This window comes from Salvelinus fontinalis, chromosome 36 (assembly GCF_029448725.1).
Source record: "Salvelinus fontinalis isolate EN_2023a chromosome 36, ASM2944872v1, whole genome shotgun sequence".
Lineage (NCBI taxonomy): Eukaryota > Metazoa > Chordata > Actinopteri > Salmoniformes > Salmonidae > Salvelinus > Salvelinus fontinalis.
In genome coordinates, this window is record NC_074700.1 from 6,799,979 (window position 1) to 6,826,779 (window position 26,801).

Consider the following 26,801-nt stretch of genomic DNA (forward strand, 5'->3'; position numbering starts at 1 on the left):
AAATGATCTTACATTCATTCTGGTTACTGAGGAAGTGAAATAGGCTTGGGGGACAAACATCATTAACCAAATGGAATCGGTCAAGAAACACGTTTTTGGTACCATTCCTCAGATCTGTGCCTCGACACAATCCCGTCTCTGAGCTCTATGGACAATTCCTTCGACCTCATGGCTTGGTTTTTGATCTGATATGCACTGTCAACTGTGGAGCCTTATATAGACAGGTGTGTGCCTTTCCAAATCATGTCCAATCAATTGAATTTACCACAGGTGGACTCCAATCAAGTTGTAGAAACATCTCAAGGATGATCAATGGAAACAGGATGCACCTGAGCCCAATATCGAGTCTCATTGCAAATGGTCTGAATACTTATGCAAATAAGGTATCTGTTTTTCAATGTCTAAAAACCTGTTTTCACTTTGTCATTATGGGGTATTGTGTGTAGATTGATGAGAAACATTTTTTTTAAATCCATTTTAGAATACGGCTGTAACGTAACAAAGTGTGGGAAAAGGGGTCTGAATACCTTCCGAATGCAGCCGATACGCAGCCCATATGTAGTAGTAAGCACACTGGTACTTTGAATGATCTGTATGGTAAATGTGTGAAATGATGTGGCTCTGAGTTTTTAATTACATCGCTTAGTTTCTGTTGCCCCACTCATTTGCACATGTGGATTGAGAGTTTTTGCTTGGGTTTCACTATGCAATCGGCAAAGTCTTAATGGTGGCACAATTATATGGCGTTCACAATGACATTAATAATGTTTGGGATGCCTTTTGTTTTTCCCTGCCTAAATACTGTTGCAATAGGATTTTTTTAGCATTGCCAATTAAAAGCCTGGTTTAAGCACCTAATCCGCTTTAATTCGCAATTGCTTGTAATTCAAAACAGTTCTCCATGCTAAACAGCAAGTGTTTTGTTTCAATGTGTCCTCCTGCTACAGCATTGCAACTGACCTGAATACAATTACATAAAAGCAACCTTTCCAAGAAATGTATCTTTAACCCAGGAGACGCCATCCAAGTAAATTTAAATCAAGGAATTCAAGAAACATACCCTTTATTTTGGCATCAATCAAGCGGAACGATTTGCTAAATAGTTGTGAGCCCTCATAACACTCACAGCAAATACATTCACTCCCATTCTTGTTAGGGAGATGATCATAGCTCACACGTTCGCAAATTACAATCCTTGGAATTCGATGAAGACAGATTTCATACGTCAACATTAGTTTTTAAAGCCGAATGATTGGGCTTAAAAAAAAGTATGAAGGTAATTATCTCCAGACACTATACGGCTGTTCTGTAGAAGCAGTTGTAGGCCTAGTGCTGCAGGATGAAAACATGGCAATACTGCTCATCATCAGGTAGCTTTGTTTGAAAACCAATAACTTGTATATCACTTCAAATTGCCTCACATATACAGGCATTGCATCCAATTGGTAGTTACAGCCTTGTCTCATAGCTGCAACTCACGTACGGACTCGGGAGAGGCGAAGGTCGAGAGCCGTGTGTCCTCCAAAACACAACCCAACCAAGCCACACTGCTTCTTGACACAATGCCCACTTAACCCGGAAGCCAGCCGCACCAATGTGTCGGAGGAAACTATGTACACCTGGCGACCGTGTCAGCGTGCACTGCGCCCGGCCGCCACAGGAGTCGCTAGCGCACGATGGAACGAGGACATCCCTGCCGGCCATAACCTCCCCTAACCCGGACGACGCTGGACCAATTGTGCGCCACCCCATGGGTCTCCCAGTCGCGGCCGGCTGTGACAGAGCCTGGACTCGAACACAGAATCTCTCTCACTGCGATGCAGTGCCTTAGACCACTGCGCCACTCGGGAGGCCCCGACTCACTTATGCTTTTAATGCAAAATGTAGTTTATCTATGGAGCATGCAGCCAGTAGATATGAAATATCAAATTTGAGGAGTTCCTTCAAAGCAATGTTGTGTTCCTGTTGGTTCTGATTTATTGATAGGACTTCTGGCATAAGATTTATTCTCTCTATTGGGTTAATTCATTATTGATTTTGAGGGCGTGCAGTAGTTGTTTGATCCCTTGCCCAAAGCTGTGTAACTTTAGAATGGTAGCCTATCTGAGTTATGGGGGTTGCTGTTTCCTGGAGAGTATAGGGCAGGCACTTAGCCGATGCATTTCAATTCCATCAGCATATCACAAGTAGAAAAGTTATATCCAGACTTAAACAAAAGGTTCACAATGCCTGAAGATGGAAATTTAAAACTATGTTGAGTGGTACAGAGGCATTCTGATGTAATGGAAAGTCAAATTAGTTAGATATGGCAGTGAGTTTGTATTTAAACCATAGTAGGCCTATAATTATTGCAATTTTAAATTATGTTATGTATAATATTATAAACTGGATGGTTCGAGCCCTGAATACTGATTGTCTGACAGCCGTGGTATATCAGACCATATAGCACGGGTATGACAAAACATTTATTTTTTAATCGCTCTAATTACGTTGGTAACCAATTTATAATAGCAATATATCACCCTGAGGGGGTGTGATATATGGCCAATATACCATGGCCAAGGGCTGTGTCCAGGCACTCTGTGTTGCGTCGTGCTTAAGAACAGCCCTTCGCCGTGGTATATTGGCCGTAAACCACAGGCTTTATTGCTTAAGTAGCCTACAGGTCAGGATATATTGAATGGGTGATGTCACCTCACATGTCATGATAAGCCTATCAAGTTTCCAAAGGTTTATTTGGTGGGATGCCCCAGCATGGGGACAGTGATGAAGACATAGTGCAGTAAAGTAGCATAGTGTGACACCGCCATAGGAATTAGGCTAAATTTAAATAAAGACAACTCTTCTTAAAGTGGGAATCAGGAGTTCAAATAATATCAAAGCTTTTCCCGCCCATGTTTCAAGGATGGGGCTGGAGAAATTTAACCACTCAAGTTCATAGACAGGGATATGGATGCAAGGGCTGACCATCCATGATATCAACATTCTTGTTTTAACCATGTCTTGAAGCTATAAAATGTTTTATATTTACTTTGTTTTCAAACATTGTAACAAACCAAGCTTATATGTTGGGTTTTTATGAGGTACAACTGTTGAACTAAGCTCATGAGGAATTTCTAAATGATATTCTTCAAGAATCAAATGGGTACATATTTACTTCATTTATAATTCAAAAAATGTATGTAGCAACTGCTGATTGCCCCTTTAACTGAATTGTCGCCATCATCACGTTGCATCTGCCAGACATGGTTAAATTGCTTTGCACGATTTCCTCAAGTTCATTTATGTCTACCTCGGTATTTAAAATGATACATAGCAGCCTAGACTACGAGCTATTCACTGCTGCGCTTCTCAATGGGTTTGAATAAATCCTAAAGCATGCACCTGCTCGCGGCCAAGGACAGGATGGATACTTTCATTGAGTCGGCGAGGAAGAGTGGAGTCACGTTCCTACCTGCTCATATGAATTCTCCCAGGTGAGGTTCAGGAGGCAGGAGGAAAACAGCTCATCTTCTGTCAGCGCATAACCGTCCATGGTCTGTTGTGTCGCGACGAGTGAGTAGAATTTTTGTTCGGAAAGGTTTTATTTCTTCCCACGACGAGTATTTCTGCCCCGCTTGCTGCTCTGGCACCGTGTATTAAAACGAACGACCGCTGTATTGCTTGCTGGCTCCGTCACGTGGGCACCTTCTCCCCAAAACCGGGGATGCAGGACGCCTTCACTGGACCAAGATTCTAGCAAGTTCGGTTTTTTTTTATTCCCTGACGACAGTCAATGGCCTGTCAGCACAATAATTGAACCAACGTTTGGCAAACTTTTTACAAACTTATTTGCAATTGATGCCTTGCAGTCAGACGTTGTGCTGGTGACTTGGCATAAACTTCAACAGGTAGCCAATTTGTAAGTCGCTCTGGATAAGAGCGTCTGCTAAATGACTTAAATGTAAATGTAAATGTAATGTAGCCAGCCTAGTTAACGTTACCTCATGGGGTCTTTTCTCCATAATGTTGCCTTAGAAACTAGGCTACATCAGGTACTCTTGATTTCATACAGAGACTGAAATAACTGAAATGTATATTTTTTTAATGTAGTGAAATCAAGTCCAGTACCCATAGATTAGAGTGCCATCCCATTTATATGGTACACATAGCCTACCTGTTGTGTGCATAATGGGGAAAAGTATAACATCTATAGTATGTGATTCATTGACCATACTTCTAAAATGTCTGCATGGGAATTTGCTCTGCATTTCATAATTGGGAACCCATTGATTGGTCAAGCTAATGCTGCATTGTATGTCAGGGATTCACACGTACTCTCCCCTACTTATTTACTTGGACAGTGAAGCTATTACTTTTAACTTGGCACTATAGTTCAGCATTTTTTGTTTAAGATCAAATGTTTGAGGAAACAGAACATAATGTCACATATAATAAGACATACATAATGTATATTTTACCGTTTTGAAATTAATGCACTTTGTGTGTCTAGTCCTGGCATGTAATGGTGTTCTACACAAAACATTAAGAACACCTGCTCTTTCTATGACACTAACCTGGTGAATCCAGGTAAAAAACCTATTATCCATTATTGATGTCACTTGTTAAATCCACTTCAATCAGTGTCGATGAAGGGGAGGAGACAGGTTAAAGAAGGATTTTATTTAAAGTCTTGAGACATGCATTGTGTATGTGTGCCTTTCAGAGGGTGAATGGGCAAGACAAAATATTTAAGTGCATTTGAACGGGGTATGGTAGTAGGTGCCAGGCGTACCGGTTTGTGTCAAGAACTGCAACACTGCTGGGTTTTTTCACGCTCAACAGTTTCCCCGTGTGTATCAGGAATGGTCCACCAAGGACATCCAGCCAACTTGACACAACTGTGGGAAGCATTGGAGTCTACATGGGCCATCATCCCTATGGAACGCTTTCAACACCTTGTAGAGGCCATACACATAAAATTGAGGATGTTCTGAGGGCAAAAGAGGTAGGGGGCACTCACTTTGTACACTCAGGCAGTATCAGCCTCTCTCCAAATGGGAGATGCTAACCTCTCAGCATTACAATAACAGGGGAGGTTAGCATTTTATATCATACCCCCAAGACATGCTAACCTCTCACCATTACAATAACAGGGAGGTTAGCATTTTATATCATACCCCCAAGACATGCTAACCTCTCACCATTACAATAACAGGGGAGGTTAGCATTTTGGGGGGTATGATATTTATGCTTCTGTAATTTTCTCACTCATCATTATTCACAATTAATTCATAATTATCCATAAACATAGTGGCATCCACAATGTAGAAGTGTTCAGAAACATGGTATTATTATTTGCAATGTGATTCCAAAATGACAAAGTATTTTACATTAATTTCTATTCGGCAAAACAAACTGCAAATGCATCCAACAAGTTTGTAGAGTCACAAGCATGATGTAGTCATCGCGTGCTAGGAATGTGGGACCAAATACTAAACCTTTGACTAGATGTAATACACAAAGTGAATTTGTCCAAATACTTAAGACACCTTCAAATGGGGGGACTAGATACATAAAGTGCATTAATTTCTAAACGGTAAAAGAGATTTGGATTTAAAAAATGTTTTCATCAATCTACACACAATACCCCATAATTAATTGGAGTCCACCTGTGGTAAATTCAATTGATTGGACATGATTTGTTAAGGCACACACCGGTCTGTATACAGTTAAAGTTTACATACGCTTAGTTTGGAGTCATTAAAACTCATTCTTCAACCACTCCACAAATTTCTTGTTAACAAAACTAGTTTTGTCAAGTCGGTTAGGACATCTACTTTGTGCATGACAAGTCATTTTTCCAACAATTGTTTACAAACAGATTATTTCACTTAATTCACTGTATCACAATTCCAGTGGGTAAGAAGTTTACATACACTAAGTTGACTGTGCCTTTAAACAGCTTGGAAAATTCCAGAAAATGATGTCATGGATTTAGAAGCTTCTAATAGGCTAATTGACATCATTTGAGTCAATTGGAGGTCTACCTGTGGATGTATTTCAAGGCCTACCATCAAACTCAGTGCCTCTTTGCTTGACAACATGGGAAAATCAAAAGAAATCAGCCAAGACGTCAGAAAAAAAATTGCAGACTTCCACAAGTCTGGTTCATCATTGGGAGCAATTTCCAAACACCTGAAGGTACCAAGTTCATCTATACAAACAATAGTACGCAAGTATAATCACCATGGGACCACGCAGCTGTCATACCGCTCAGGAAGGAGACGCATTCTGTCTCCTAGAGATGTACGTTTTTTGGTGCGAAAAGTGCAACTCAATCCCAGAACATCAGCAAAGGACCGTGTGATGATGCTGGAGGAAACAGGTACAAAAGTATCTATATCCACAGTAAAACGAGTCCTATATCAACATAACCTGAAAGGCCACTCAGCAAGGAAGAAGCCACTGCTCCAAAACCACATAAAAAAGCCAGACTGCAGTTTGCAACTGCACATGGGGACAAAGATCCAACTTTTTGGAGAAATGCCCTCTGGTCTGATGAAACAAAAATAGAGCTGTTTGGCCATAATGCCCATTATGTTTGGAGGAAAACGGGGAGGTTTGCAAGCCGAATAGAACACCATCCCAACCGTGGAACACGGGGGTGGCAGCATCATGTTGTGGGGGTGCTTTGCTGCAGAAGAGACTGGTGCACTTCACAAAATAAATAGCATCATGAGGAAGGAAAATGATGTGGATATATTGAAGCAACATCTGAAGACATCAGTCAAGAAGTTAAAGCTTGGTCGCAAATGGGTCTTCCAAATGGACAATGACCCCAAGCATACTTCCAAAGTTGTGGCAAAATGGCTTAAGGACAACAAAGTCAAGGTATTGGAGTGGCCATCACAAAGCCCTGACCTCAATCCTATAGAAAATTTGTGGGCAGAACTGAAAAAGGAGGCCTACAAACCTGACTCAGTTACACCAGCTCTATCAGGAGGAATGGGCCAAAACCCAAGTTATTGTGGAAGGCTTGTGGAAGGCTACCCAAAACGTTTGAACCAAGTTAAACAATTTAAAGGCAATGCTACCAAATATTAATTGAGTGTATGTAAACTTCTGACCCACTGGGAATGTGATGAAAGAAATCAAATCTGAAATAAATCCTACGAGACAGGCTTGTGTCGATGCACAGATCTGAGGAAGGGTAACAAAACATTTCTGCAGCATTGAAGATTCCCAAGAACAGAGTAGCCTCCATCATTCTTAAATGGAAGAAGTTTGGAACCACTAAGACTCTTCCTAGAGCTGGCCGCCCGACCAAATTGAGCAATTGGGGGAGAAGGGCCTCTGACAGAGCTCTAGAGTTCCTCTGTGGAGATGGGAGAAACTTCCAGAAAGACAACCATCTGTGCAGCACTCCACCAATCAGGCCTTTATGGTAGAGTGACCAGAGGGAAGCCACTCCTCAGTAAGACGCACATGACAACCCCCCTGGAGTTTGCCAAAAAGGCACCTAAAGACTCTCAAACGATGAGAAACAAGATTCTCTGGTCTGATGAAACCAAGATTGAACTCTTTGGCCTGAATGCCAAGCATCACGTCTAGAGGAAATCTGGCACCATCCTTACGGTGAAGCATGGTGGTGACAGCATCATGCTGTGGGGATGATTTTCAGCGGCAGGGACAGGGAGACTAGTCAGGATCGAGGGAAAGATGAACAGAACAAAGTACAGAGAGATCCTTGATGAAAACCTGCTCCAGAGCGCTCAGGGCCTCATACTGGGGCAAAGTTTCAGCTTCCAACAAGACAACGACCCTAAGCACACAGCCAAGACAACGCAGGAGTGGCTTCGTGACAAGTCTCTGAATGTCCTTGAGTGGCCCAGCCAGAGTCCGGACTTGAGCCCGATCTAACATCTCTGGCGAGACCTGAAAATGGCTGTGCAGCGACGCTCCCCATCCAACCTGATACAGCTTGAGAGGATCTGCAGAGAAGAATGGGAGAAACTCCCCAAATACAGGTGTGCCAAGCTTATTGTGTCATACCCAAGAAGACTCAAGGCTATCATCGCTGCCAAAGGTGCTTTAACAAAGTAGTGAGTAAAGTGTCTGAATACTTATGTAAATGTGATATTTCCCTTATTTTTAATACATTTTTCTTTGTCATTATGGGGTATTGTGTGTAGATTGAGGGGGGAAAACAATTAAATACATTTTTGAATATGGCTGTAACATAACAATGTGGACAGTGAAATATTTTTTTTTTTTTTAACAAGTCAAGGGGTCTGAATACTTTCCGAATGGACTGTATGACAATACCCTCAAATAAAAGGTGACATTCTGTACTATCGCCTAATATAAGACATTTGATCTCCAATCCAAAATGCTGGAGTAGAGCTAACGAAAAGTTTTAGCTTTTCTGTCCAATTAAATACGTAGGGAAGTGTACATGTGCAAGAGAAGAGACATAACAACAAGATGTCAGATTGACCCAGAAAAATTTCAGAGGGGGGGGTGTGTCAGCTACCATAGAGAGTCCACCCTGGTTCCTGAACTCCCACTAGGCCAAACATCTAAGTTTTTACCCCAAATTCAAATCATATATCTTCCCGGAGGCCAGCGCTCACGCAGTTTGGTTTTGGGTTGTTGAGATTAAAGCAGTGGTTCCCAAATGGTTTTGCCTCGCGACCCAATATTCACATTGCGGAAGTCGCCAAAATGTAATCTGGAAAAATATTTGTAATGCTATATTGATAGAAGTAGCAATTACATGACAAAGGAAAATAGTAAATAATTACATTTTGCCCATATTCTTCATTAAGAACATTAATAAGATCACCATTTTGAGACCATAAAATCTACCAAATCCGCTAAATAGCGCTGCTAATAGCTCTATATTAAAAATACTGTGATTGAAGAAAAATTGTTAAGCGATTAAATTATTTAATCACTTTCTACCTGGGTTTTTAGTTGTTTAAATTCAGATTGGAGTATTTCTCAACCCCAAAAAATATATAAATATATTTTTCCCCCAGACACCTGCGACCCATTCAAAACCTCACTACCCAACAGTAGAGAATCACTGGATTAAAGGATACCAAACATTGCTCATCAAACAAGCCTGATTCTCTTGCCTTTACTCTTGACTCACCAACAGAGCTTGTTTGGAGGGCTGTCTTTTGCCTGTTATCATGACTTGTAGCTGAGGACTACAAAGCAGCCAGAGCCTTTCATTCTCTCCCTGTATCTCTCTTTGCTCTCCTCCTCGTTTGATTTGACGTGTGTTTGTTATGCATCAGCTGTGACCTTTTTGAATTTTTGTTGAGTGGCTCAATGTTGTGCATTTTCATTCACACACAACTTGTCATACACTTCACTGGCTAGAGTAATGTAAAAATGAAACGGACACTGATGGTATTAACATGGAAGGAGAAACTGTGTTCACTGTAAAAGGCTTTTCATACAGCAATCAGATTTCAGCATGGTCACTTGGTTTGGAGGAAGATAAGAAAAACACATGTTTAATGTGTCACAGTTAATGTGGCCAATAGGGAATTCATGTATCATGCAAATTTCACATCAAAATGCATACTGTAATTGTATTTAATTTGTCAATTAAATATGATCAAATTGTCTTAATTGGGATTTACCACCAAGGATCATTAGTGTCATGTTTCCACTATAATTTCTCCTACACATTCCTCCTATATTTCTCCGGACTAGTGATTGCTAATGACCTTTCCTATTAAGGTCATTAGTTAGAATTCCCAAGTGTGGTACTGCCTTATAGAATGTCTGTAAATAGCCTAAACCTTGTTTCTATGGTTAGAAAAAAATAGGTTAACCAATTAAGTAGTAAGAGTAAGGAGGCCTAGATGAAAGAATAGAGATTGTGGTGGGGGGGGGGGGGGGACGCACGCAATATGAACACTGGGGGGGGGGGGGGGGGGGGCAGTGTGGTTTGTGCTTTATCTCTGTCATAATCTACCATAATCTGTCCTCTACTGTAGATTAATTTAAAGATTGCAGAGCACCATGCATTTACACAGCACAGGGGAGCTGCACAGCGAGAGAAATCACAATAGTCTGAGCAAGCTTTTTAAAAACAAATGTAGTACGGCACACGCTACCCTTCAGGGTCCATTGCAATGTACTGAATCTTTGCTTTCTCTGATCTCCCTTTCTTATTACGTCTAATTCTAGGGGCATATTTGTTTTTCAGAGAAATCACATTGACAGGTAGTAATAATCCACTGTGACAATCATGTGTGCCATTTCAATACTGGTATATTTTAATAATTTACATGTTTTTTTTTCATAAGGGGACCACACCAGTGAACTGGTTAGGTGATATGTCAGTATATCCATCTACTGAGCTTGAGGAAATAGATGAAGTCACAAATGATGCAAATATTGTTTTTCATTTCCTGCCATCACGTTTCTGCATAGATCCCTCTAGTTGGGGGGTGAGATTAATTTCCAATTGGCAGCTCAATTTTAAACATGCAGACTACCACCCACCTCCCCCTATATAGCCAATCTATCAAGCCTAACCCGGTGGTTCATGCATATATACCATATCACATAAAGGGCTGGCAAGCGACTGTCAGAGATGGCATGATTGAATTGTTCCGTTGCACTGTCACCAGAGAGGCTATTACTTCAAATTAGCATACAAATTCAAACCAGGACAGATGGATTTGTCACATTCCAGTCGCCATCTTCCTGTGAGATTGGCTACTCTTGTGCTGCGTGATGTAGATAAGACACCTGTCTGGGCTCGTGTATCGGGAGGAAAGTCTGGTGCAGGATGGTAGGGGGCTAGATGGGTTAGATGGTGGAAAGGGTTTGTGAAACAGTGAGGTGTCTTGCAATAACCCCCTCCCAAACTGATGAGGCCTCCATCCAGCGCCCCATGGGTGGTCCAGAGATGCAGTCGTTCCCATACAAAGTGGTGATTTGTGTGCCGGTTGGCTAGCCATTTCCTCGTCCTTTTGTCTCAGAATTTGTGGTTTTGGTAAGTTATGTTCACAGACCGCTGTTGAATGGTCCCTTGTGTTGTCCTCTGTCACATTCAAAGGGGGGCACATCAGCAAAGCCTGAGAATGACCGTGTCAGCAGGTGAGGGTTGGGTGAACAGTGATGATCTGAGGTTACTCTGGTTCAGGCAATCTCCTTCCTCGACATAATGTATCCATGGCCTTTTATCACCCAGGACTAAAGGTTCTTCTAAAATAGAATGCATTTGCTGAAATTATATAACTCCTATACTGAAGCATGAGATTACTAAACTTCGATCATGACTGCTTAGGCATAAAAGAATGCCATTTAAAAATGGGGAAATATCAGCTAGTATGTTCAGACACAGAGGACATTATGTTTACATAACACACATTTCACCATGCCACCGAAATTAACTGTACTACACACCATTGTCTTCCGACAGATGGAGACACTAACGCAGCAAACGTTGTCAGTGCAGACGGCCGTCGTAATTCCAAAGGATATATGGTGGATGGGTCTAAAAAGGACATTTTGTTGAATATATGTTATGCTTCCACTGTGTGTCATTAGCCACTCACTAATAACATATAACAAAAAAAGGAGTGATTTTTCTTTTGCAATTATGTGATTTTTCTTTTGCAGAATGGATCGATTGGAAATATTGAGCACGACAATTTCCCAATCATCTCAAACCTATGGGTTTTCCGTCGTCTTCAGTTAGGGGTGCTAATCTCCCTGGCACCATCTCGTGGTTACATTCATGTTCCTGTGCAAAAAGTAGTCGATTTAATAACTTGGGCTGAAAAACCTGCCTCCCAACAGTCTGGAAATATAAAATAAACATACTAATCTCCTGACTTTGCATACTGCGCAAACCATAGCCTTAATACTCCCTCAGTAGTATAGGGTGCCACATTCCCCTCCTCTCTCTCCTCTCGCTCCTAAAGACCGCACTGAGCACACTTTAACTTCCCCTCCCCACTTGGCTGACTTGCCTTTGAAACTTCAATCAGGGGGCAAATGCTGAGTTAAGGTTCGCTTTTGAAGTTCGTCTTCCTCAGTCGTGTCTCTTAGCATAAGACTCAACACTTCTCAGGCACACGGGTGAGATATATTACGCCATAGGTGGAGAAAAAAATGATTTGGTCCTCATGTAAGACTAATGGATCATCACGGAGCTAAAACAAAAAGACCCCTTGGGTGCCGTGGCAAACTGCGTTCTCGCCCACGTAGTCAGCTGCAGAAACATGAACCGTGCTGCTGCAATTGCTTCCGTTTTTGCCCAGCAACACAAGGGCAGCCATTTTTAAAAGAAATGGACATAAAGTACCTGCAATGGCAGAGGTGTCCCAGACACAGGCTGCCATTCAGGTGAGATGAACTGGACCATCTTCACAGCCTTACTGAGAATATACAATGAGGTAGAGAAAGAGGGGAAAAAAGAGAAATGTCACAACAGGGAAAAACCAACAGAATTACCCCGCAACGGTCAGAGTGTATAAAGCACCATATATTAGGGAATAAGCACTAAATCTCAAAGAACTGCATCCACAGCCATTGACATTTTTCTCAAGGCCTGATCCACCATAGGGGGGACTAAAACGCCAGAGTTCATATAACTGTCAGGAGGCTTTAACTCTGAATAATATAGAGATTTTATGGAAGTTGCAGAGCCTCAAAAAGAGCCAGCTGAAGCTGCCTTGGACACACACTGCGAAACCCCCTCAACCCAAAGCAGCCACAAGGGAGCCTTGAGGGGTGGAAGGACCCAAGATGCTCCACCAGTTGGGCTAGTCTTCTTTGGGACCTGGGCTGACCTGAGCCTGGGGAACAGCCCTGTCTTCAAGGCTCTCATCTCTAAGGAGTCCTGCGTCCAATTTCCTGTGGCTTCACGCACCGCCTCACACAGCGATGTGTTTCATTTGGGCTGCTGACCCATCGGATGACAGGGGAGCTCTCTAAGAAACTTCTCCAGGGCTCATCAAACTTTCTTGGCTAGACAAGCAAATAATTATTAAATTCCTTTGTTCAAAGTTTGATAAGAAGTAGCTGTCCAATTCTGATGACATATTAGGAAGTGTACTGAAGAACGTTTAGAATGTTATTGGGTCCTGTTTCAAATTATTATGCAGCCTCATCAGTGGCTTGACAAAAGCTTGAGCAATTTTATGCAACTAAAGACCCTACCACTCCAACAGATCCAGGCTAAGAGATTTCCACATCTTTTTAACCCTCGTCTATGATTACTTTCAGACTAAATGTGATATGGAATTTTCCTGAAATGTGCAGACTTCAAGTTATTGGCTGATATACACTTAACAAAAATATTTAAAAAACACAACATGTAAAGCATTGGTCCCATGTTTCATGAGCTGAAATAAAAGATCCTAGAAATGTTCCATACGCACAAAAAGCTTATTTCTCTCAAATTTCTGTGCACTAATTTGTTTACATCCCTGTTAGTGAGCATTTCTCCTTTGCCAAGATAATCCATCCACCTGACAGGTGTAGCATATCAAGAAGCTGATTAAACAGCATGTTCATTACACAGGTGCACCTTGAGCTGGGGACAATAAAAGGCCATTCTAAAATATGCAGTTTTGTCAAATCCCACAGACGTCTCAGGTTGAGGGAGCGTGCAATTGGCATGCTGACTGCAGGAATGTCCACCAGAGCTGTTGCCAGAGAATTGAAAGTTCATTTCATTACCATAAGACACCTCCAACGTAGTTTTAAAGAATTTAACAGTACGTCCAACCGGCCACACAACCGCAGACCACATGTATGGTGTCGTGTGGGCGAGTGGTTTGCTGATGTCGACGTTGTGAACAGAGTGCTCCATGGTGGAGGTGGGGTTATGGTATGAGCCGGCAGATGGTATGGACAACAAACACAATTGCATTTTATCGATGGCAATTTGAATGCACAGAGATACTGAGACGAGATCCTGAGGCCCATTGTCGTGCCATTCATCCGCCTCCATCACCTCATGTTTCAGCATGAAAATGCATGGCCCCATGTCGCCCCATGTCTGTACACAATTCCTGGAAGCTGAAAATGTCACAGTTCTTCCATGACATGCATACTCACCAGAAATGTCACCCATTGCGCATGTTTGGGATGCTCTGGATCGACGTGTACGACAGCGTTTTCCAGTTCCAGCTAATATCCAGCAACTTCACACAGCCATTGAAGAGCAGTGGAACAACATTCCGCAATCAACAGCCTGATGAACTCTATGCGAAGGAGATATGTCGTGCTAAATGAGGCAAATGGTGGTCACACCAGATACTGACTGGTTTTCTGACCAAAGGTATGTGGACATCTGCTCATCGAACATCTCATTCCAAAATCATGGGCAATATGGAGTTGTTCCCCCCTTTGCTGCTATAACAGCCTCTACTCTTCTGGGAAGGCTTTCCACTAGATGTTGGAACATTGCTGCGGGGACTTGCTTACATTTAGCCACGAGCATTAGTGACGTCGTGCACTGATGTTGGGCAATTAGGCCTGGCTCGCAGTCTGCGTTCCAATTCATCCCAAAGGAGTTCGATGGGGTTGAGGTTAGGGCTCTGTGCAGGCCAATGAAGGCCGTCCCCAAACTGTTGCCACAAAGTTGGAATAACAGAATCGTCTAGAATGTCATTGTATGCTGTAGCGTTAAGATTTCCCTGGCATCCGCCAAACCCAGATTTGTCCGTTGGACTGCCATATGGTGAAGCATGATTCATGACCCCAGAGAACGCGTTTCCAGAGTCCAATGGCGGCGAGCTTTACGCCACTCCAGCCGTGCTTGGCATTGCGCATGGTGATCTTAGGCTTGTGTGCAGCTGCTCAGCCATGGAAACCCCATGAAGCTCCCGACAAACAGTTCTTATGCTGACGCTGCTTCCAGAGGCCGTTTGGAACCTGGTAGTGAGTGTTGCAACCAAGGACAGATGATTTTTATGCGCTACACGCTTCATCACTCGGCAGTCCGATTCTATGAGCTTTTGTGGCCTACCACTTCGCGGCTGAGCCGTTGTTGCTCCGAGTAGTTTCCACTTCACAATAACAGCACTTGCAGTTGACCGGGGCAGCTTTAGCAGGGCAAAGAAATGTGACAAACTGACTTGTTGGAAAGGTGGCATCCTACGACGGTGCCATGTTGAAAGTCACTGAGCTCTTCAGTAAGGCCATTCTACTGCCAATGTTTGTCTATGGAGATTGCATAGCTGTGTGCTCAATTTTATACACCTGTCAGCTATGGGTGTGGCTGAAATAACCGAATCCACTAATTTGAAGGTATGTCCACATACTTTTGTATATATAGTGTATCTGTGACCAACAGATGCATATCTGTTTTCCCAGTCATGTGAAATCCATAGATTAGGACCTAATGATTTTTAAAAAATTGACTGCTTTCCTTATATGAACTCAGTAAAATCTTTGAAATTGTTGCATGTTGTGTTCATATTTTTGTTCAGTATACAGAGTACATATCTATATACACAAAAAATAACTAATTGATTTCCAAGGCCAAGCTTGAAAAGCCAAAAAAATGCAAAGACCTTCATTACAAATTATTACAGTTTATTCATGTAATTTAAAATGGATGACCAGGTGATTTCCCAGTCCGCACACCACTATAATCTCACATTTTGTTCACACAAGGGGAGCACCCTTTCGTCCATTAACATTAAAATACATTAAAGGCCCAATGCATCTGTTTTTATATCAATATCAAACCTTTCTTGTTAACTAAGTACCTTACTGTGACAGTTTTCAATTGAAATGGTCAAAAAGAAAGCAATTTCTCAAGCAAGAACTTAGCTTGGACTGTCTGGGAGTGGTCTGAGTGGCGAGGGGAAAACGGAAAACTAGCTGTAATTGGCAGAGGTTTGGAACTCTTTCTTATTGGTCTGTCAACTAATTTACAAAAGTCCATCCCATCAAAACAGGCTGAAATGTCAGGCTCTTTTCAAACAGCTCTTACACTAAAAGGGCATTATCATTTTCACAGTATTATTCCAACCTCAAAAACAATATATAAAACACAAGACAATTACGTTGTTAACATTTCAACCTATTGAGCCCCTCCCCCTAACATAACACCAAAGTCTGGTAGCTATACAAGCAAGACGGTGGGTGCTAAACCGTCCATGCTGGTATTTTTCCTTAAATTGAAGTCAAAGTTTGTTCAATGAATTAGCATGGAATGTCTCTACCTAAGTACATTTCAGTAAGAGTTCACACTTTCTGAAAAGGAATGTCAACATCTACATAAATGGTCATGCTTTACCATGGTCAATGGCAGTAATTGTGTTGACCGCTAACTCCCACCCGGATCAGCCGCAGTGCCAACCACCTGTTAATCACAAATGACTACATGTGGTCAAAATAAGGAAGACCCAAACAAAAAGTATGAAAATAATACATTATGAACCAATGAGAAGAAAATGCTTTTGAAGAAAATGAAGAGTGCTCAGATAAAGAGTTCAGATTTCCTTAGTGCTGGTGGTGATGGTATTGTTCTCATACACACTTGTAGTGTTAGTACGGAGAGTATTCCTTGGTGGAGTTTTTAGCAACGATGCGCTCCAACTGTCTCTTGGCTTCACAGTTGGGGAAGTTACCCATCTCATAGTACTGCGGGGCGATTTTCACCAGCCTGGGAAAGGACACAAATAAACAGTCATGAAATGTGTCAGGATTGTGTTTGTGTGTATGAGAGAAAGAGAAGGAAGGCTTTCTCTCCCAGGTAGACAGACAGAGAGAGAGAGAGATTGGTGCAGACATGTAAACCAACACCAACGCGCACAGTCTCACAAACACATAAGGAGCGGGCTGACTGCTTTTTTTTACACACGCTACTCACATTCTCACCAGTCTAGAAGGAAACATGAACACTAGAAGCTGTAGTCTCTCTCTGGAATATGGATCTAGGAGCAGGCGGGTTGACTGCAGGCAAACACATACACAGACGCCTAGAAGAATCTAGGAGAGGACCGACTATAGTCAGGAGCACACGTACTAGACATGATGGACCTGGGGCTAGGCAGGCAGTGTGCTTACCACTCTGGTTTGATGTCGGTGCAGGTGCGGATGTAGTTCTTGGTGGTCAGCACAAACTCATTGTATATCACCCACTCCGGCTTGTGGTCCAGCACAGTGGAGGGGTGCAGCTGGACCACCTGCTTGTCCTTCACCGTCAGGTAGTGGCCTGTACGCTCCAAATGGGCTACCTGGTAGTCACATACAGAGACAGGAATAAGTAGGCTAGATATTAGCTGCACAGGGCACATGTTCACACAAGACTAACTACATTTCAAGAGGGCTTCCATTGACATTTATTAACAAAATCTCACTAATGCATACAGTATCAACTAATTTAAAGTCCATACACAAGGGATATGCATCTTTCTCTTTCAAGACGATTCGATATGTATCTAGATACAGAAACAATACGTTTTAGTTTGAAATGATTTGATTAGAGGAATGAATCGATGCGGTTCGGTGGGATACGATTCAATGCTCTAACATCTGTTGCATAAACACATACATTTTCCATTTTCAATTAAAATCTGCTGAGCTGACGTGTGTGTGTGTGTGTGTGTGTGTGTGTGTGTGTGTGTGTGTGTGTGTGTGTGTGTGTGTGTGTGTGTGTGTGTGTGTGTGTGTGTGTGTGTGTGTGTGTGTGTGTAAATTATGTACAGTATATGTCTATGGTGTATGTAGTCACCTGAGCCACTGTCAGATTGGGTGGCAATGTATGATTTTCTCTTTTGATCTGAATTAAACATGTTTTAGCTAGTAATGTATCAAATAATTAGCTATGGCAATTAATAAATAGCACAACTTTGGATTTCACCCCGTCTCAAAATGAACGGTTTTGATCATTATGTAATTATCAACTTGACCCTGTATATCTAAAACTGACCATATACACAGATTATTTAACGCAAAACTACCAAAACTATTGCTGATGGGGAACCTGAACAATCGTAATAAAATCCAATATAAGCCCCGATCAGCAGGTATAGGCTATAGCCAGATGAAAGTTGTCTCCGGTAGCTTACTTTTATTCCGGTAAAACACATTTTTCAACTGCACAATAACCTATCAAATTACATTGGTTTTCACTCAACTAATAAAGCCTAATATTGTGCAAGCCAGTTTACAAGCATTTAAATGCTGAAGGTGCCGTGCAGATGTGCAAGATCAGGAATAGTCCGCCTACATCTTGTCGGTCAGCGCACGAAGCAGCACAGTGAGCAGTTTGACTAGGCTACTGATATTGCCTGGGGTGTTTCAGCATGAAAAATGACTTGTAGATCAAAGACGTTCAACACAGTTACATGCTTAGTTTGACACTAAAGAAGAGGACGTATCAGTTGTCACAAAAGAGTAGGTATTTTCAGAAGGTAGAAAAAAGTAATATGAGCAAAACATTTTAGTGAACCGGCGATTCATAACGTTTGAATCTATTTTCTGACCGATGCATGCAACGTTCGGATCGGTTTGAGGTCCCACAGACCGATGCACTCAAATCTTAAACATTTGAACCAGGGACCGATGCATATCAAACGTTACATCCCTACCATACACGTACAGAAACACAGTATCAAAGGGTTACTGATCAGGCCCTCGTGGGTTTTTTTAAAATCCTGAGGCGATTTAACATAGTTTTTTTTATCATCTATAATCCCTGCAGCCGAATCGGCCTATTCAGGTTTGAAATAGACTGACCCCATGGAATGTAGTGTACATCTTAAAGTACAATGAACACAATCAATTACACAGAAAAGGGAAGAAGAGGCAGCTCTGGGCTGAGGCGTTTTAACTTCAGCAGAATTTGCCAAGTTAAGGAGGGCGGTTCATTTTTGGTTTCCGTTCGGGGTACTTCAATATGCAGACGATGGCTGCTGTGATTAACGAGGACAATCAATCAGTCTCAATAAAGACCTCTCCAGACAAACACCTCTAAACTGCAATATGAGCTACAAATGTGTCTTTGCGATAAAAGGTTAATGTTGACAAATATTTGTAGATTAACGGCGTAATTCAACTTGTCAGGTCGCTTGTTTTCAGGTTCCCCCAGAAATGGACTTTCAACAAAATGTCATTTATTTTCCCTTAGCAGGCAGCAAATTGCCTTGAATTCTTATTATGTGTTTAACTGGTAGTGCGCCTGTGTGCGCACACTTAGGGGAGGTGATCCATTACAATAAGTATCTTGACGTGTTGTGTTTTAAGCAACAGTGTAAACACCTGTTAACTAAACAGACACGGTGAGTTCGAGAAAAGAACACCAAGGTGAAGCACAAAAGCAGCGCTGCATCTTACTTCAGTCTTAAAAGGGCAATCTGCAGTTGCTACAAAGAATTTAACTTCTGTCTCATGAATTTAGTTCAACTGTCGTACCCCATCAGAACCCAAAATATAAGCTTGTTTTACACCAATGTTTGTTAAAGTAAATGTAAAACTATAGCCTCAAAACATGGTTAAAACTATCATTTTTAGATCAGTCCTTGCATCCATAGCTCTGTGTACGAATTTGAGAGCGGATACATTTCTACAGCCCCACCCCTCAGCTTTTTACTGAAACAAAGGCATGGAGTACACTTTGTTATTGTTTCAACTGTTGATTGCTACTTTAAGGGATGGCATTAGTTTGACAAGCTAACAAGCTTATATTGAAGACACTGACTAGGGTTAACTGACTAACCCACATACTCTACTCTGGCCTGTGACATTTTTGGAACATGTACAAGGGACTAGCCAACTACCCAAAGGTCAAAACCAAGTGCTGTGTTGTTGGGGGACAATATGGCGCCATAGCGCATGACAACACATTCCGAGAGAGAATCCTCTGGGCCCTTCCTTTCTCTGTTTGGCCAGTGAGCACTGACCTGCATGAAGAATCCTGTGACCAGTGCTCTGCGAATGTTGATGTAGTAGTCTCTGCTGGTGAACTCTGTGCTGCGGCGGGGCAGGCTGAAGCGGTCCATGATCCGGGACAGCTGCTGGCGCACGTTGTCGGCCGACATCAGCGACCTGTAGTTCACAAAGTTGTCGTAGCACCACTGTGTCGACTCATGATCTGTGAGAGGTGAGATATAGATTTACAGTGCCTTCAGAAAGTATTCACACCCCTTCATTTTCCCATATTTTGTTGTGTTAAAGCCCGAATTTTAAATGGATTAAATTTAGATTTTGGGTCACTGGCCTACAAACACACAATACCCCATAATGTGTAATTATGTTTTTAGAAAGGTCTACAAATTAATGAGTCAATAAGTATTACACCTCTTTGTTATGGCAAGCCTAAATAAGTTCAGGAGTAAAAATTTGCTTAACAAGTCACATAATAAGTTGCAAGGACTGTGTTCAATAAATAGTGTTTAACATGATTTTTGAATGACTACCTCATCTCATATATCTCACATACACTTATCCCTCAGTCGAGCAGTGAATTTCAAACACAGATTCAACCACAAAGACCAGGGAGGTTTTCCAATGCCTCGCAAAGAAGGGCATCTATTAATAGACGGGTAAAAAAAATTAAAAGATATTGAATATTCCTTTGAACATGGTGAAGTTATTAATTACACTATCAATACACCCAGTCACTACAAAGAAACAGGCGTCCTTCCTAACTCAGTTGCCGGATAGGAAGGAAACCACTCAGGGATTTCACCATGAGGCCGGTGGTGACTTTAAAACATTTACAGAGTTTAATGGATGTAATAGGCAAAAACTGTAGTTACTCCACAATACTAACCTAAATGACAGAGTGAAAAGAAGGAAGCCTGTACATGCATCCTGATTGCAACAAGACACTAAAATAAAACTACAAAAAATTTGACGAAGAAATTAACTTTTTGTCCTGAATACAAAGCGTTATGATTGGGGCATATCCAACACAACACATGAGTAGCACTTCATATTTTCAAGCATGATGGAGGCTGCATCATGTTATGGGTATGCTTGTCATCTGCAAGGACTAGGGAGTTTATGATAAAAAAAATTAATGAAATAGAGCTAAGCAGAGGCAAAATCCTACAGGGAAACCTGTTTCAGTCTGCTTTCCAACAGACATTGAGAGACAAATTCACCTTTCAGCAGGACAATACCTTAAAACACAAGGCCAAATATACACTGGACCTGCTTACCAAGACAACATTGAATGTTCCTAGTTACAGTTTAGACTTAAACTCGTCTTGAAAATCTCTGGAAAGCAATGATTAACAACCAACTTGACAAGAGCTTGAAGAATTTTTTAAAGAATAATGTGCAAATGTTGTACAATCCAGGTGTGCAAAGCGCTTAGACTTACCCAGAAAGACTCACAGCTGCAATTGCTGCCAAAGGTGATTCTAACATGTACAGACTCAGGGGGTTGAATACTTATGGAATCAAGATAGTGTTTTATGTTTTACAAAAGTTAGAATTTTTCTTCCACTTTGACATTGCAGAGAATTGTGTGTAGATTGTTGACAAAAAGGCACTGTATGTTAGGTGACATTAAGGTTGGCTTACCGGACACAGATTAAGCCTAGTCCTGAATTCTTATAAAGCATGCTCAATGGACATTCTGTGGGACACGTACTCTGTTTGAAGGCGTGGTAGACATTGAGGAGGGTCAGGTGGTCTCCGTCAATGTGGGCGAAACGCATCTTGGACTCATCGGCCGCCTTCCTAGCCTCCGTGGGTCGTACGAAGCACTGTGGGACTAAACAAGGTTGGTATGGGCCCCAACACAGCCGCCCATAGGGATGAGTTAAGCAATTCCCACAGAGAAGAACAAGGCCTCGGGTCAGAGAGGCCAGAGAGAGAGAGCACTTCACAGGGCACAGAGCATTGCCACAGGTGCGTGTCAGAAGAAGGGGGTGAAGGGGGGTTGGGAGAAGGCAAAGGGGGGTTGGCTTTCTCCTGCTTTGCACAGAATTGAGTTTAGCTGTTTTACGAGCTGCATACTGTAAGACCTAACCTCAACCAGGGTATGAGAGGGGCATAGAAAGGGGCTCCAACCCCCAAAAAATGATCTTTACTCAAACTGTTTGGCTAAAGGGCATTTATGAGGCTAGCCTACATCTGACTCATAAGCTCTTTAAGCGGTGGTGCAGAGGGACACCAAAGAAAGTGTCCTCTTAACCACTCAATCTTTGCCTGAGCACTTTAGAGGGAAGACTGTGGTCTTGCATCCACGCGGAAAAGCACTTGTACATCAAAAGGCTGCATCAAACACCTCCCGCCTTCCCAAAACTTGTTGTGAGCAGCCTAACGTTAAAACATGCTCCATCGTGGGCTTAACGGGTGAAAGCTGAGTGTTTATCGATTCGAACCCATACACTTGGTTGCCTGGGCGATGCGAGGCCTAGTATCCACTGCTGACTCGGTAATGAACTCAGCAGAAAACCGGGTTCCTTGACACACTAGTTATAGATGTGCAGCGTGTCCAAACAGCTAGTTAAATTCCCTTTCCCTCTGTTCAAAAGCATCGGATTCATCTCAATGAGCAGCACTCTGCTTTGGCAAGCCTAAAGTGCAATTACTGCCGCAGCACATTGGTGCTGCTTAGACTATAAACTCATTAATTTACTGTAGACTCGCATTTTTCCTGCCTGACAAATATTAACTGACTGACACCACCAACTCCTTCTGCTCTACTCTTTCTACCTCACTGTGTTCAGTGGGGTCGTGTGCAAAGTTAAGGCCCATTAGAGATTAAATTTGCTATCAGCCGCAAGTCAAATCACATTCATCAACATCGTTATTGAAATTCACAGTTGCAGAGATGGAGTTCAGATTACACCTCCTATACACAGCTCTTTTTAGAGCTCCATGTACTGCATCAGTCCTAGAGTGATGCCATTGCTACAATGACAGAGAGGCGTGGTTTTATGTTCTTTCCCAGAAAAATATGTTTTTCTAACGAACCAGGTGTGAAATGCTCGGACCAGCTCTAGACACCAGACAATCAAATCTAATGTCAACAACTGCATATCAAAGGCTAGAGGTGGGTCTTCATGTTGTGTCTGCAGACCCAATCACATAAAAGTCTTGAGTTTCGGGAGAAGTTCATGACTTTTTTATTTGACTTAACTAGGCAAGTTCATGACTTTAAACATATCATCTAATTATCTCCAAAACCTGTCTGGTGAAATAGACTAAACAAGAAAGGGGTCAAGGGTGAAGGGATCTAGACAACTAAGAGGAAAAAAAGTTGCAGATGCAGGGCACTGAATCCATCTTTTGTGGAGGATGAAGGGCAAATTTGTCATGAACATACAACTTTCACAGGAAAATTAGTGTGCACAATAATGACAGTGGCTTGTGATGGGCATACCGCACTTTTCTCCCTGAGTATTACCTGACAGCATGGCTGTGATGGACAGGATCTCATTGGAGCAGTTGAACTCGCAGGAGGCAATCACCATCTTGGCTAGCTGCGGGTCTAGGGGGAACTCGGCCATCATGGAGCCGAGCTCCGTCAAGTCGCCGTCATCGTTGAGCGCCGCCACGTAGTTGAGCAGCTCCAGGGCCCGCATCAGGGTTTCCGGTGCTAGAGGGAGACGAGGGTAAGAACATATTTGTACTATTGTCAACCGCTGCCATCTTGGACCAGGTCTTTTCACACAAAAACTACATTTTATATCAAATGAGAGTAACCTGGATAAATAAGGTTTAAATAAGAAATTGAAGAGAAGCACAGGAAGCGCAAGGGATGGCATAAGAGGAAAGAGAAAAAAGAAACTGCAGAGGAAGAAGATGGAAAGAACAGAACACAAGGGGAGATTAAAACAAGCACCTCTATATGTGATGGCCGGTTACCCCGGACGGAAACTTTAATGGTGGTGGGGAGGCTCATTTTTCATCTTCCGCTCCGCTGATTCAAAACAACTCTAATGCAATTACAGGGGAACCCTTCACTTAATGCATCAAAACAGGGCTCCCACCGTTTGGTTAAAAGATTTTCCCCAAGATGCAATTATTGACCTTCGGCTCGGGAGAACTGAAGCCTAATGACCAGTTGCATGTCAACTGAAAATTAGCTTCGGCTTCAGCTGAGGGCCGTGTTGTTCACTTTAATTTCTCTCAAATAAGGAATAAAAAAAGCCTTTTTCAAAATGCAAGCAGGTATTTTCTTATGACGAACAAATCGATTCAGGGCATCAAACCTACTTTTGTTATAGAAAAATTAGATCTAGCCACATTACTTACTATATCAATGGCTTGTGGCGGACGCACTCCTTTTGGAGGAAAATCTGATTTTGCAGTATCTGTAACATGATGAACAAGTGTGGAAATGCAATCTATACATGACGCACCTCATCAGAAATAAACTATTGACCGCCTCAATACATGAGAATCCAATATATTAACCAAGGGCCAAATCAATGGGACTAAAGGCTAAAAGGTACATTAAACTCACATTGGCTTTGAAATGTACTACTCTGCAAATGTCAAGAGGCAAATGAATCCCACCTAAGGCTGGTCCTTCCTGTAAATCGCTACTGATTTCTCTTGGACTTTCCATGTGATTTGGTGAGCCGCTTCACGCCACTGCCACTGTGCTTATTGAGCGTGGAGCGAGGCAGGTTGACAGAGAAATAGACTGGCCGCTCGTGTGCTCCCTGGATTACAGGGTGGAAACCAATGTTCTCCATTAAGATTCAGGCCCAACTCAAATGCAACACAGACTAAAAGCCAATGGCCTCCATGCCGGGTTCTTTGGTTAACCTTAAAATATACGGACCCCTCCAATCCTTGCCCACTCCGAGGTATCACCCTGCCTGTACCTTTTCATTGCATACAGCCATAGAGGAGAGCAGCAGCTCAATGACAATGTCCCCACTTGCCTTAATGACAGCATCACAAACCCAAGTCGTGATTAAATCCTTTTAATGTGCCCAAATTGATGATAAATGAAAACAAATGGCTGATAGGACGCATCCCCCCACCATCATAGCGGCAGAGGTTTTCAATCGTCTCAAGGTAGCATCCCATCTCTCAAGCCCTTTGAGGAGCTGACATTTTATTCATTGGGTTGTGTGGCCTCATCAGTCAGATGACGGTGTGTGGACAATCCTAATGGCTACAGGCTAAGGCAGGGGTTCCCAAACCTTTTTTGGTCCGCAACCCCATTTGTGATCCCAATTTTTTTTTGCAACCCCGAACATGTAAAAAAAATATTAAAAAAAAAAAAATCAATGCCCAATATTTACTTTTTTAATTGGGGCTATGCCAGTCTATTACAAATTGGGACTAGCGCTCTGGCCTATCGGTTAGAGCGTTGGGCCAGTATTTCAGCGTTTCTCTCATGACCCCATTTTTCAAAATCAGGCGACCCCTAGTTTGGGAAACGCTGGGCTAAGGAGCAAAACTTGTTCCAATCATGCCCCTCTACCTGGAGACCCAAATCCATTGCTCTCTTTAACCAGTTCCAGAGATCCACTTGGCTGAACCGAAACCTCTGGCGTAGCCATCCTGGGAGTGGTTCTTCTGCACCGCATGTCAAATTGACCTGTGCGCCGGCGAGATACAAAGACTTTTCTTGGAGGAGAAGCATTGAAGTGCGTTGGAGCGAGGGCACAGCATACTCCGGCTATTCATCTTTCTAGTCCAATCAGCTCCTGTTCCCGGGGCGCTAAGCAGCTAGTTAGACGGACCCAGTGCCTCCACTGACAGCGTGTAGAACTTCCAGGGACAGCCTTTTTTTCTAAGTGGATGAATAAGGTAATCATTCCTTCCCCTCATTCCCAGTTAGACTAAATGGACAAGGCTTGAGTGGACCAGGCGGGGGGCTAACCCTTAAGTGCTAGGAGACGTATAGTTGTGGGAGAGAACTGAAGGGGGTGGGTGGTGGAGGTTGGGGGAATAGGTCAGTCACGTTTCACCGGCGGAATATAAAGAGAAGGCAATAGCCAAGGTGATACCGGGGCTATTGATGTAACCAATTTCATTCTCAAAATGGTGTTTGGCGCCGTGGATGGGGAGAGATGGGTTTAATCTCGGAGGTGAGATGAAAACTGTATTAAGGTGGAGGGGGTGGGGGAGTCTGGGGTTAAGGCTATGGACAGAGACCGAGGGAGGGGGGGTTCTCCTTGGGGAGAGTAAGAACACACGCATGGTGTGTTGGCTCCGGGGCTGCTGGGAAGGGAAGTAAGTGACATTGGGACGAGACAAGGCACCTCTTGTGCGTTTTGGCCAGGCTCCAGCCCAGTGCAGATGAACAGTGGGAATAGGGAGCGCCTGGAGAAGCGACAGCCCAAACACACATCGACTGACCAGCCAAACTACTCCTCCCTAGTCACTACACCATGTCCACCCACAGCGGATAGAAACAGACTTGTTTTGACAGTGCAGTTTAACTACCTATTCCGGCAAAGGAGCAAAGAACCACAAGGTCCAATGTGGCCATTATGCTCAACTTCCAAGACAGAACAATTATTTTTGTCTCTAAAAACACTCCACATTTTCTCTTTTTCATTTTTCAATTTTCTAGGCTCATAGCTGACCCAGATTGGGTGTCATACATCAAACATTTTCAGTTCAACAAAAAGGTTTTGTGGACCTGAGAGCAACAGTTTATACCTGTCCATGTCTATTCATTAGCCCTTAACAGATGATTCTGTGATTGAAATGAGACAGAAATTCACCCTGATGTTATCTATCAAAGGCTAAACTTTACAACTTGAGGCCCCATTCAATCAATCTCCGTAACTGGGTTTCCAGGATAAGTCAAGAACATTAATCTCTTTTAAGTAAAAAAACCCCTCATGTTTGGCTTTGTGATTTACACTGTGAAACAAAGAAAAACTCAG

General features: G+C 42.5%; 1 protein-coding gene across 3 annotated transcripts in view; it reads right to left on the reverse strand.

The window, feature by feature from the left end:
- Nucleotides 1-15,547: 15,547 nt before the first annotated feature.
- Nucleotides 15,548-26,801, reverse strand: part of LOC129835105 (ATP-dependent RNA helicase DHX15-like) — a 33,090-nt gene continuing 21,836 nt past the window's right edge. For 2 of the 3 annotated variants that reach the window (XM_055900494.1, XM_055900493.1), the window contains exons 10-14: nucleotides 23,348-23,539; nucleotides 21,584-21,706; nucleotides 19,884-20,074; nucleotides 17,047-17,216; nucleotides 15,548-16,642 (exon numbers count right to left, since the gene is read on the reverse strand). In XM_055900494.1, coding sequence (XP_055756469.1) covers nucleotides 16,525-16,642; nucleotides 17,047-17,216; nucleotides 19,884-20,074; nucleotides 21,584-21,706; nucleotides 23,348-23,539 — 794 coding nt within the window. In that variant the 3' untranslated portion in view covers nucleotides 15,548-16,524. Of the gene's footprint in view, nucleotides 16,643-17,046; nucleotides 17,217-19,883; nucleotides 21,707-23,347; nucleotides 23,540-26,801 lie in introns of those variants that run through there. The other variant, XM_055900495.1, reaches the window with a different exon arrangement.